Source organism: Halichoerus grypus, chromosome 15 (genome assembly GCF_964656455.1).
Source record: "Halichoerus grypus chromosome 15, mHalGry1.hap1.1, whole genome shotgun sequence".
Classification (NCBI taxonomy): domain Eukaryota; kingdom Metazoa; phylum Chordata; class Mammalia; order Carnivora; family Phocidae; genus Halichoerus; species Halichoerus grypus.
This window is the reverse complement of record NC_135726.1, coordinates 257,546-271,092: the sequence shown is the minus strand read 5'-3', so window position 1 is coordinate 271,092 and position 13,547 is coordinate 257,546. Positions and strand designations below refer to the sequence as shown.

The 13,547-nt window shown below is 49.0% G+C and overlaps 1 protein-coding gene across 7 annotated transcripts in view; it reads right to left on the bottom strand.

Annotated features, from left to right (window-relative positions):
• FANCA (FA complementation group A) overlaps nucleotides 1–13,547 on the bottom strand; it is a 57,248-nt gene that overhangs the window by 6,419 nt on the left and 37,282 nt on the right. For 2 of the 7 annotated variants that reach the window (XR_013444142.1, XM_078062651.1), the window contains exons 27-33: nucleotides 12,113–12,209; nucleotides 10,395–10,571; nucleotides 9,055–9,128; nucleotides 6,652–6,780; nucleotides 2,973–3,057; nucleotides 1,430–1,596; nucleotides 814–934 (exon numbers count right to left, since the gene is read on the bottom strand). Coding sequence is in view for 5 of the 7 variants with exons in the window: in XM_078062651.1 (XP_077918777.1) it covers nucleotides 814–934; nucleotides 1,430–1,596; nucleotides 2,973–3,057; nucleotides 6,652–6,780; nucleotides 9,055–9,128; nucleotides 10,395–10,571; nucleotides 12,113–12,209 (850 nt within the window). In the remaining 2 variants the exon portion in view is untranslated. The other 5 variants (XR_013444143.1, XM_036119743.2, XM_078062652.1 and 2 more) reach the window with 4 other exon arrangements.

The following is a 13,547-nucleotide window of genomic DNA, read 5'->3' as shown; positions in this document are numbered from 1 at the left end:
CACAGGTCAGGAGGCCGGCACGCACTCCCTGATGGCCCAGTTGCTGGGATGGCAACCGGCCTCCCCAGCTCTGGGTTCTCTGTTCTGCCGGCCTTCGCGGGCCCTTCTGACAACGTTAAGGAAAACAGCCTTTGCTAAGAACCCAAGGAACACGTAGTCTCATCTCTCCTGCTTTCTGAGTCACCGTTTAAAGCTCTGTGTCACTGAATGGAACCTTAGTTCAATCTCTAGTTGTATTTGTGCATTTTTAAAAACTGGAAAAACATCTTCAGGAGTAGAAGCTATTCTGAAGTGTGTAGGACGTGCTTAATCCTGGTACCCTCACTGACTGGATGCATGCAGGCTTTGGTCCTGGGTAAGATGATGGAGCACCTGACACTGAACAGTGTGTACAACGGAAGGAAGCAGGGCCGACCGGTGGGAATGGCAGTCTTCTCAGCACCACCGGCTTTTGTGTGCCTGAAACGTCAAAACTGGAAAGAACTGGAGATGCTTGGTCTGCATGAGTTTATGGATCTTGACGGCTGAACGTCGAGGAAAGCTCTAGAAAGGGACTGAAGCTTTGGAGGAAGGGAGCCACAGCTGGTCTCTGCACCTCGCCAGCCCCGGTTCCAGCTGTGGGAGGAGGGCTGGGCACACAGCAGCCCCAACTCTTGGCTCCCGGAGTGGTACCCCCATTCTTTCCCTCAGCAATCCCACGTGGTCTGCGCACACACTGAAGCAGTTGGCTCAAAGTGACCAGTCACACTCGCGAATCTTCAAGAACCAGATCACCCCCGTCCCTGCTTTCCGAGGTTGCTTGCCCACACCTACCAGCTCAGAGTTGACCAAGTGGAAGAACTCCGTGCAGTCAGGGGCGGCTGGCTCTTTGGCCTGGGGGCTGCCGACGAGAACAGACGGGGGCAGACCGAGGAGGATCCTTGCACGGAAAGAGCTGCGTCAGTGGTGACAGCACAGCCTCATGACTTGAGAGCGCAGACTCACATCGGTAAGGACCCTCCCTACTCACTCTGGCAAGAGTCCCCGTCTGGGGCTGTGTGCTGAGCACCTGTGTCCTGCAGCATTCCCAATGTCTTAACCCCAAGAGCCGTTCTTAAGCGGCACAATCGCCAAGTAAAAGGGCGCACCCCAGTCTAACAGAGCCACTCCCGAGAACTGGGACATTTCACCGTCTCACACTCATAAACACAGCTACAACGAGCATCTGTAAGCACACATGGTTTTCCTTATTTCGACATGCATTTTCTGGGCTACATCTTTCAACAAAGCAGCTTGTGGGTCTGAAGGGGCGGCTTTAATCCGAAGCTTCAGACCCTGCTCTCCCCATGGGAACCCCAAGGAGAAGATGGGGACAGGGGACAGAAACAAATGACCAGTGGAAAAGAAAACTCAATGTAAAGACAGACTCCTCTATATGGTGCCACGTTACCATTTGTACACAAGCAGCTCCCGCTGTCTCTGAAGGCAGGCGGCCACATCCCACCCGCGTGCCAGGGCCTGGAGCCGTGTGCGGAACACGCTGAAAAGGAAGTGCTCCCGAGGAGGAGAGCAACTCTGGGATGCTGCTGGGCCCTGTTCCAGGTCAGCAGCCATCTCCTGGAAAAAACAAGACCAAAATGTTCACATACTTTTATCGCTGGTTCCACGTGATTGTCCTCAAATGTGAAGGCAGAAAGTTCTCAGGGCTTACTGTCAGCCCCAATCAGGACTCTCAAAGGGGGCTGGGTGGGCTTGGGAGGGAGGTCTCCCAAAAGGAGCTAGGAATGAGTGGGACAAGCCTTTTTACGTGGAAATCATTGAAAATTTGCAAAAGTAGAATAAGAATAGTACAATGAACACCTTTACCAGATTCCCCTATGACTAACATTTTATCGATTATCATTTGTTTTTTTACTCTGCGTGTACAGGTGTTGCGTGCGCATAATTGGAGGGTGACTTGTGGACATAAGGTGTGTACACAGCAGGCACTCAATAAAGTGCCTGCTAACTGAAAGCATACACGTGTGTGCAGAGTCGGCACACGTTCAAATGCAGAGACAGAACAAGCCAGGCGCCCACATCGCAGCACCATCCCTGCGGCGTGTGACCCAAGCCCCACGACGCACTCTGCCTGCCACAGCCAGTTAGGATGGACGTGGAGGACAAGAGGTCAAGAGGAGGACTTGGAGGGCTGGGATCTCTTCTTTGTGGGGTTAGTTTTATTCCCTCGTAGGTAAGATTTCCCAGGGTCCCAGGCCACCCACTCCGTGGTTTCTGTCACTCCCCCCAGCTTCTCAAGTGCTTGAAGAGCAGCACGAACACCACCAGGAAGTGTGAAATCCACTGAATCCTGCCAACACGAAGCCACACATGTACTTCCAAAGGTAGATTCCCCATGCACACTGTGGACACGGAGACCAGAGGGGGTCTGCACCTGGACCCCAGAGCCTACTCTCAGGGTCTTTCTATCGCCCGGACAAGACCTGAGGCTAACAGGCACTCTCACTGAAAACTGCACTCTTTACTTCAAAACGAGAGCCCCATTTCCACGCCCTCCTAAGTGCAACTGCTTTGCTGAAAAGAACCCACCAGCCTGTGGAGCTGCCAGGCGACCCTGTGAAAGAGCAGCCTCTCAGCCTCCTTTGTCATTTCTCAGAGCCTGACATCCAAATGAGCAGTCAAGAGCTAAAAAGCAGCAAGTGGTGGAGAGCAACGCTTTTACTACCAAAGTGGGCATCTTCTTAGTTTCCTCTATTTTCAAATTTTAAATGTTCCTAAGGCTGGAGATGGTTCTGGCACCACAGCTTTTGTTTCTGTATTTTTGGGATATTCCCTGGTGAAGTGAGCACACTGTCACTCTGGGTCTGGTCCGTTATACGTGGGATGTTAGTTTTCATTCTGCTGGGCTGCCTTAAGACATTCATAGTAAATATCATAAGAGCAGATGATACAAATGCAGTGAAACACACTGAGTTTTACATCTTCTAACTCACCTGCAATCTGGAAAAAATATCCCGATTTCCTGTGCAGCTACCGAGAACCAAATCAGAATTCTCTGAGCAGTTGTAACTCCTCGAACTGAAACAAAAACACAATAAAAGTCTCCTAAGTATCTCCAGATGTACAGGCATTCCTACTTCTCCTCTGCCCCCAGAGTGGCGTGTGGTCACACAGCCAGGAGGTCCCAGGGGACCACATGACACCCACAGTCATCAACAAACAAAACAACCGTCTACAACAAAATACTAGCAACCCCAATCTAGTGACATCTAAAAACGATTATGTACCATAACCAAGTGGGATTTATTCTAAGAATGCGAGGTTGGTTCAACACCCTAAAATCAACATATCAATAGAATACACATATCAATAAATAAAAACCATGTGAACATCTCAATAGACACAGATAAAACATTAGACAAAATTCAATACCCTTTCATGATAAAAACACTCAACAAACTAGGAGCAGAAAGGAACTTCCTCAACCTGATAAAGGCCGTCTATGAAAAACCCACAGCTCGTCTCATGCTTAATGATGAAAGCTTTCCTCCTAAAATCAGAAATAAGACGAAGTTCTCCTCTTTCACTGCTTCCATTCAATACTACTGGAAGTTCTAGCTGGGACAGTTCAGCCAGAAAAAGAAATAAAAGGCATCCAGATTGGAAAGGAAAAAGTTAAACCATCTCTATTCACAGATGACGTGACTTTGTATACAGAAAATCTTAAAGAATCCACAATAAAAAACTATTAAAGCAAATAAACAATTTCATAAAGTTGCAGGACATGCAATCAATATACAAAAATCAGTTATATTTCTCTATACCCACGAATAATCCAAGAATGGAATTAAGACAATAATTCCATTTACAATGGTGTTAGAATACAATACCTAAGGATAAACTTAACCAAGGAGGTGCAAGACTTGTACAATGAAAACTATAAAACGTTGAAAAATTATATAAGACCTAAATAAATGGAAAGACATCCCATGTTCATGGATAGGAAGAATCAGTGTTCTTAAAAAAAAAAAAAAAAAAAAAAAGGAAGAATCAGTGTTCTTAAAATGGTAATAATACCCATAATTATCTACAGATACAATGCAGTCTCTATCAGAAGCCCACCTGGTTATGTTGAAACTGGCAAACTGGTCCTGAAATTCAGATGGAATTGCAAAGAACCCAGAACCCCCAAAACAATCTTTGGGGAAAAAAAGGAAGTTGGGGGATCCACATTTCCCAATTTAAAACTTCCTACAAATCTACAGTAATCAAAACAGTATGATATTGGCATAAGAATAGATGTATATACCACAAATCTTTTTTTTTTTTTTAAAGATTTTATTTATTTATTTGAAAGAGCATGAGAGGGAGAGAAAGCACAGAGGGAGAGGGAGAAGCAGACTCCCTGCTGAGCAGAGAGCCCAATGCGGGGCTCGATCCCAGGACCCCGAGATCATGACCTGAGCTGAAGGCAGACGCTTAGCCTACTGAGCCACCCAGGCGTCTCATAAATAAATAAAATCTTAAAAAAAAAAAAAAGATATATACACCAAAGTGAATAAAGAGTCCAGAAATAAACCTTCACAGGTATGGTTAACTGATTTTTGGCAAGGGGGCCAAGACCATTTAATGGGGAAGGACAGTGTCTTTAACAAAACGTGCTGGGACAACTGGATGTCCACATGCAAAATAGTAAAGGTGGATCCGTAACTTATTCCATAAAAATTAAATCAAATGCATCAAAGACCTAAATTAAGAGCTAAAACTAAAAATAAACTGGACTTCATCAAAATATAACACTTTTGTGCATCAAAGGACTCCACCAAGGGAAGAAATGAAAAGATGACTCCTAGAATGGGAGAAAATATCTGCATCTCATATCTGATAAGGGTCTGGTATCCAGAATACAGAAAGAACTTTTTTTTTTTTTAAGATTTTATTTATTTATTTGACAGAGAGAGACAGCGAGAGTGGGAACACAAGTAGGGGGAGAGGGAGAAGCAGGCTTCCCGCTGAGCAGGGAGCGATACCAGGACCCTGGGAACATGTCCTGAGCCAAAGGCAGCCTCTTAACGACTGAGCCACCCAGGCGCCCCATGAACTCTTAAAACTCAGTAAAAAAACCCAATCTTAAAATGGGCAAAGGATGTGACATTTCTCAAAGAAGATACACAAATTGTCAATAAGCAAATGAAAAGATTCTCAACATCATTAGCCACCAGAGAAAAACAAATCAAAACCATAATGAAATATACCATTTCATATCCATTAGAATGGGTATTATCAAAAGATAACAATAACTATGTTCGTGATAATGTGGAGAAACTGGAACCCTGATACTGTTGGTGAGAATGTAAAATGGTGCAGTTTTGGAAAACAGTCTGGCAGCTCCTAAAAAAAGTTTAGATATGACACAACAGACTGATGAATCACAGACCTGTACCCCTGAAACAAATAATACATTGTATATTAATTTTTTAAAAATGCCAATTGAAAGAAAAAAAAAGATATGACACAGCAATCCATGCATAGCCATATGCTCAAGAAAAATGAAAACACAGGACCACAGAAAAGTCTGCACACAGAATTGTACAGAATTATTCAGTCAATAAGTGAAAACCCAAATGTCCATCATGAATAAACAAAATGTGGTCCATCCTTCAATGGAATACTACTCAGTAATAAAGAAATGAAGTTCAGATAGATGCTATTATGTAGACTAACCTTGAAAACATTGTCCTGAGTGAGCCACACACAAAGGACCACATGCTTGTGTGATTCCATTTATATGAAATGTACTAGGATTGACAAAGGCTTAGACAGAAAGTGGATTCCAGGGTTAGGGGGGCATGGAAAGAATGCACAGACACTCACTGATTTCACTCTCTGCACACATACTCTTTTCTCCCTCCCAAGAGAAAAATGAAGGACAAGAGGACTGGCCCCAACCTCAGCTGCCTGGTACTATAGGTGTTACTCCCAGCCACCAAGCACCACTAGGAAAACCTCCAGTGCTATTAGTTGTATTGCAATGTGGTGTGACTTGTAAGAGTTTTGCTAACGAGGTGATGTGTTTACAGATCCTTGTGGAGAACAGAGGGACTGTGGGAAACATAAAGGCACCTGTCCTTCCTTGTGTCTTCAGTAACCATTTGCATGGACTGTGTTTCTTTGAGGGTAACAAGATTTGTTTTCTATGATTTAATATTTGTCACCTAAAATGTGGAAAATGGAATGGATTTTACTCACCAATTTGACACAACAATCACAAGGACAAAGACTAATCGAGACTAGCTGAGCAGGAACGCAAACCGCAAACCCAACACAGCCTGCATGCTATGGAATTCTGCCCCCATGGCAGCCAGCCCACGTCCATGTTTCAGGCACCTGCGACGCTTGCCACCTGCTGGCCTACCTGCCCCACCCTTTACACTTAATGACCCAGGTGCCAGGTGACAAAGCAGAAAGACAAGTCATTGCCACTGGCAGATCTATACACGAAGAAAACGGATTCTGAAAACTTACCTTTACTTCAGATAGACTCAGACTTGCTATCAGGATATGTTCAACTGTGCTTTGTATAACACAAAGTAGACTGAGAGAAATAAAAAACACATTCTTAGAACTACCAAAATTAAGAGTATGACGCCCTTTGGCATCAGCATTCCTAACCTTTGGCAGAAGTCTATCAGCACGTCGACAAGAACCGTGCACGCTGTCTGCAGCTGCCCATCGCAGCCCCCTGCAGCAGAGGGCTTGGGGAGGAAGTGCTCGTGGATCGCCCACTGGTGGAAGTCCCACCTGCAACAGCAAACACAAGGTCTGTGCTGAGAAAGGCTGCAAACCAGTGCCTCCTGTGGCCGAAGAGCGAGCCCACAGCCCGGGGCACACCAGCAGGGGGTTAAATCTGAGGGGTCGGGGCTCCAGGAACGCCCTCTGCCACAATCAAGACCCCCTCAGGGGCCATCCCCCTGGGTCATTATCCCAGCGTCTACCAGCAAAGGTGTCCAGATCTGGACCAGGCTCTGCAGGTGCTCACAGGAACGGTCTTGAGGATGAACCAAGTGAAAGCCTCAGCCAGAGAACCACTGACACTAGTCTACTTCTACAGAAAGAGCCACACCCAAGTAAGACACTTCCACATACCCACGAATGGGCAAGGAACGGGTGAGAAAGGGCTGGTGCTCTACCCATACCATCTGAAGCCTGGACAGAATGTATTGCAGTGTTACTTGTACAATTAAAAAAGAAAAGGTCTAAGCACAGCTTCAACATCCTGTGATCTGGGTGTCAGAAATCCTTATTACAGTTCCTCACACTAGAAAATGAATTCCTTCTTTTCCTAGTGGAAATAGAGGAGGAGGAGGGAAGGGAGGGGAGACCCTAGGACACGCAAACCCATGCAGAAAGCACTCACAGGTGGCTGGGCACAGCCCTGAGGAGCAAGCAAACCTCTATCTTGTTGGAAAAGCAGTTATTCTTTCCACAGTTCCGACTTTCTTATTTCTTTTTTTTTTTTTTTTAAAGATTTTATTTATTTATTTGAGAGAGAGAATGAGATAGAGAGAGCATGAAGGGGGGAGGGTCAGAGGGAGAAGCAGACTCCCTGCTGAGCAGGGAGCCCGATGTGGGACTTGATCCCAGGACTCCAGGATCATGACCTGAGCCGAAGGCAGTCGCTTAACCAACTGAGCCACCCAGGTGCCCCGCGACTTTCTTATTTCTACTTGCTCCTTCTATTACCTGACGCCACGAGACAGCATCCCATGCATGTGAGACACATCTCTGACCACGCAGGGACAGTGGCTCAGGGTGGCTCACGCTGATCCCTGCCCTCGGATGCCCCCGGGGCCCCTGTGCCCTACCAGCTCCATTTTATCTACAGCACATTTCCCTCCCTGACCTCCGAACCCCCACACCCAGGGTGCAGAGGTCAGCACCTCTTTCATGCCCAGAACAACACATCTCACCTCCCCCTGGTCTGAAGAGTTGGCCCTGGGACCCACAGGAGCTCAGACCTTGATTTACCTGCTTCTCATGCCACCAACTCAGGGCCAGCCCTCTGCTTGCCATTGTGTTCTTCCCACGCGCAAGACCGACGCAGGCTGGCCACCCAGCTGAGAACCATCTCAGGCTCCTTCAGCAGGACCCCAGATGGTCAGGACTCCACGGCAGCCCCTTACCACACCCGGCCTTCCCCGCTCCTCTCCCACCCCGGGGAAGCACACTTGCTGCCCCTGCCATCCCCACCCTGGGACCCGTTCTCACAGCCCTGTCCGGGGTCCTGATCCGTCTTAGCTGTCCGCCAGCTTCTCCCCAGGCCCACTGAGGCGTACACGTGTGTGCAGTTGCTTGGCACAGTGCCCAGTCAGCGGCATCAGGGCGGAAGGGCACCGCCTAGTGCCCCTGTCTGCACAGAGGTGCCATAAGGGCAGGCTTGTCTTATCACAATGCACCCCCACTTTTAAGAACATTCTAGAAGGGGCGCCTGGGTGGCTCAGATGGTTAAGCGTCTGCCTTCGGCTCAGGTCATGATCCCAGGGTCCTGGGATCGAGCCCCGCATCAGGCTCCTGGCTCAGCGAGGAGCCTGCTTCTCCCTCTCCCTCTGCCTCTCCCTGCTCATGCTTTCTCTCTCTCTCTCTCTGTGTCTCAAATGAATAAATAAAATCTTAAAAAAAAAAAAAAAGAACATTCTAGAAGTGCTTGGCAAACAGGAGGAACTCAATAGATGTTTCTTGAATTAAGGAATGAATGCATGAAACTGTGCTCATAGGTTATATGTTAAACTGAACATTGAGGATATAATGAGAAGACTTAGACTTCAAGACTGATGCAGAAAACCTGACAGCATTTTGAAAGGCAGACCCCCCCGCCCCTTTTAAGATTTTACTTATTTGAGAGAGTGCGTGTGCACAGTGGGGGGGGGGGGGTGCGGGGAGAAGGATCAGAGGGAGAAGCCGAGTCCCCACTGAGCACGGAGCCCAACACGGCTCGGTCCCAGGACCCTGAGATCGTGACCTGAGCCAAAATCAAGAGTCAGATGCGCCCCAAGGCAGAACCCTTTCAACACTTACCTTTCCGTATGTGAAAGAGAATCAAGCTCAGGTTGAATTTCTAGTTCCAGCTGTAACCAGTCTCTGTAAGTTAACTGAGAGAAAAGGACGACATGAACAGACAGTGCGGACGGGACACAGAGACCACAGGTCAGCTCGGAAACAGTCTGCTGTCACCGCTCCGCGACTGCGGACGTCACGGCTGGAAGCCTCACAGGAGGGCCCTCACATAGGGCCTACGCTGGCCTCTATGCTCACGCCGCTTCCCGCCGTCAGACTGAGGTCCTGGCACCAAGCCCTGATGGGGAACTCAGATATTGCTTAATCTAACTCTGAACGTGAAGCTCACCAAAACCGTTCAAACTGGTACTCTGAAACTCAATTCTCTAGCACACTGCCTGGTTTTGAACAGTGAACCTGTGGCCTCTGCAAACCGCTCAGGTTACTGCACAACAACACCAGGAAAGAAATCATTTTCTAGTTCGGTGGAGTTGGGCAAAGTCACGGAAGAATAAACTCGATGTAATAACATGCTTCAAATACTCATGGTAGCATATTTCTTATTTTACAATTCTTGGAACAGTTTCACTCATCAACACGGACTAACCTCAGACCTCACACTGTGTGTAAGAGCACATCCCAAACACGTGTGCAGCGCGCTCCCTGTCTGTAAATACCAAAGCCTGGCAATACAGAGCAGTCCCTTGCTCGGGGACACACGCATGGGAACCCAAGAGCAGCACGTCCACGATCACCCGAACGCCGAGGGCGGCGGCCCGCTGAGACACCCGCCAAGCTGCGTGTGGGCGGCGAGCGTTCCCTACAGCACCAGCATCACTTACTATGCTCAGCAAACACGGTCACACCTGCTCTGGGGTAACTGATACAATTAATAAAAGAACTGAATACATAATAAAACAACTCAGAATTTTTTCTCTAAGGACCAAAATAAGCAGACCAACATCCAGGTGAGTAAACGAAAAGTTATGAAAAGGTAGCAGACTAGTAACACAGGCATGTTGGCTGAAGCAGGCCAAGGCTCCCCGGGACTATGCTCAGAGAAGTGCAACCCCAAATTGCAGCCTGGCAGGTATGTTCCAGATACATTTATATTCACCCTTAAAACGTTCGTGCTCGGGAAACTGGGCAGAGTAGACATGATCTTTCTGTCTTAAGAAATTACAAGTACGTGTGACTCTGCAGTGGGACCAGCAACGACTTCCACCCAAGCCACTTCTGCGCTGCTCCAGCGTCAGGCCCGCCTGCCTGCCCACCACGTCCTCAGGAAACCCCACAGCTACCCGCAAAACCCTGTGCGTTAGGACGAGGCGAGAAGCAGGAAAAGAGGCAGTGGGACCTACGTGAAATTCTTTCTGCTTCAACAGTTCCTGGAAGGTTCTCTGTTTCCACAGACACAGGGCGGCTCGCTGCCAGTCGGCAGTCGGCAGGCACAGGAGTCTCCAGGGAAGGCCGGCCGGGTGCTCCTGAGAGGGGGGTTCCCGGGCTTCCGAGAACAGTCTGAGTATAACGAACTGGAACTGGAGAGAGACGGTCAACTGGCTGTGTGCTGCAGGGCAGGGCAGCGTGGAGACCCTGTGGACACCTGGAGTGACCCGGCGAACCCCTCACGGGGCACTCTGGGCACCCTGCGTTCAGCTACTGACGGCGTCCCAGTGACCAGCCCAGTCTGCCAATCTTGGCGCACATCTGTCGCCCGGGGCGCAACCCCCAGAGGCAGAACTGCTGGCTCTAAATGGTCCCCCACCACGGCGGCCGGCGGTCTTCCCAGCCCGTTGCTGGCACTGGTCTTCCCACTCTAGGAGGGGGCCAACTGGATAAGCACAAGAATGTCCATGAGTTCATGTACGTTTGCCATTAGGAGCTGCTCGGGGGGACCAGGGGAGGGCACTGGGACCCCCCTCAGAATTTGGCAAGGTGGGACCAGAAACTTGTCTGGGCCGCCTCTCCTAATCTCTGTTCCATGCTTCAAACTGTGGGCACCTGGGACTAAGCTCCTCAACACCAATGACAGGAGCACATGGGTGTCCCGACGGCGCTTAACCCGCAGGCAGGACCAGGGCTTAGGGCTTCTCAGTGGATTCTAATGTGGAGCCTGGAACTCAGATCTGCGGTTCAACTTCACAAGATGTTCCTTAAAACTCCACCAAAGGAATAACACCGGTTTCCGTTCTCACTCCAAGTTCACTTTTGCCACCGAAGGTTTCTGACACACATCTTTAAACTTCTCTGGTCTTGGGGCGCCTGGGTGGCTCAGTCAGTTAAGCATCCAACTCTTTTTTTTTTTTTTTAAGATTTTATTTATTTATTTGATGGAGAGAGAGACACAGCGAGAGAGGGAACACAAGCAGGGGGAGTGGGAGAGGGAGAAGCGGCTTCCCGCGGAGCAGGGAGCCCAATGCGGGGCTCGATCCCAGGACCCTGGGGTCATGATCTGAGCCGAAGGCAGACGCTTAACAACTGAGCCACCCAGGTGCCCCAAGCATCCAACTCTTGATTTTGACTCAGGTCATGATCTCAGGGTCGTGAGATCAAGCCCCACATCGGGCCCCGTGCTCAGTTCAGAGTCGGCTTGAGGTTCTCTCTCTCCCTCCGCTCCTCCCCCAACTCTTGCTCTCTCTCTCTCTCTCTCTCTCTCTAAAATAAATAAATAAGATCTTTAAATTTCTCTGGTCCGGTAAATAAATACAACATTCAATAGATGAGATAAGTCTTCTGAGAACATCAGAATTCTTTTTTAAATAGAAAGATACTTTTCATGAATATTTATCTTTTAATATACCAACTTTACAAAAATCAGTATCTGTTTATTAAAAAAAGGAGGAACATTTGTAGCCTTTGTCATCTTACAGCCCCCCTTCATCTTAAGTCTGAGAACAGAAGAAAAAGGCAGTTTCAGCCCCAGCAGAGAGCTGAGGCAGCTCCCAGGAGACAGTCCGATACACCGGGAGCACAGTGTGCAGAGATGTGGGCAGGGAGAGAGCAGACAACTGGACCTTCGCTAGAAACCTGCATGAAACTGGAGATTCACAGAATGGAGAAAGGGAAGTGACAGACCTACCTTTTTCATGAGGGCTGGAGATAAGCAGCTGTACAAAATATCTTGCGACAGGGAAGAAGACTTACACAAAAAGTAAGAAATCACCGCTGTACAAAATCTGAAAGCAGAAAACAGAATGTAGAAATGTGGTGCATGCAACATACGGGATGAAATAAATATCAGTGTGAATTTCACAAAAGGGATCTGACTGCATTCTAAAGCAGATGTCCAGAGGGTTAGTCTTGGCCTCAGCTCTGGGCCAGGCCGGCTCCCGAGCCCTCGGGAACCGACTCCCGTGTCACACCCATGGGTCTGAGCTCCGTCCACACTGAAGGCCCAGACCCAGAAAACACCGCAACGGTCAGACTGTGCGAGTACGGGCTTGCTTTCGCCACACGTAGAGTCACGGCCAGAACAAAAGCAATCAAGTCAGATGTGGCTGGGAGTGCTTCTGACGTACCATCACCCATTCACTGTTCCTCCCTGAAAGAAGTCTGCGGAACCAGGCACAAGCAGGCCCAATTTTAAACTCAGCCTTAGGGGAAGCCCTTCCCCGGGTTGTCAAGTGTCGAAGAGACCGACCCCAGGGCCCAGGGGAAGTCAGGAAGGTGCCGGGGAAGGAAGGGGGACCAGGGCACCTTCAGGACTGACTGCCAGTGGGGGCTCTCGGTGTGGCCAAAAGCCTGTAAGAGGCTGGACGGCTCTGCCTCCCGCTGTGGAGGGCTCAGGGGTCCAAGGCAGGCATTCTAGTGCATGTCTCTCCCCGCTCTAATTCCTTATGCCTTTCCGTCAGTTCTGTCCATGAACCGCAATCCCAGTCCCAGCAAACAACCCATTGGAGCCTCCTGGCTTTTTCCCTGACGCTCCGTCCATTCACCCCAGGCCGAGTAAGTCTAGACTCACAGGGCCCCGCCCTCAGCACGTGGGGACCCATCCCTGCCCTCCCTGGGGTGGGCGGCCGCACTCACTGACACCAGCCCACCTCTCCCAGCACCTATCACCCCGCATGCGCCACGCTATCAACTTGCCAGATGCCCCCACACAGAAGGGCAGGGATTTGGTTCCTGGAACGGGTCTGACCCACAGTGGTGTATAAGGGAAGCGTGGGGGTGTATACTAGCACAAACTTCTAGAATGATGGGTCTCAAAACCCCTGCAGATGAGTTGCTTTGGACTGGGCAACTCCATGTGCAGGAACTTACCCCACAAAAACAGCTACTCACCACAGGGAAGCCCAGCAACCCAGCCAGAGGGATGGGTCCAACCGGATGCCAGGCGCCCCCAAGACAAAACCCAGTAACGCTCGCCCCAACAGAAGATGGCTGAACAACATGGAAGGATAGCGACGGTCTACTGTTAATGTCTTAAAAGGCAGCTTTTAAGGTAGTATGATCTCATTTTTGTAAACTAAGAAATACACACAAATGAACACGACATAAAAGACTCTGGAGAGACA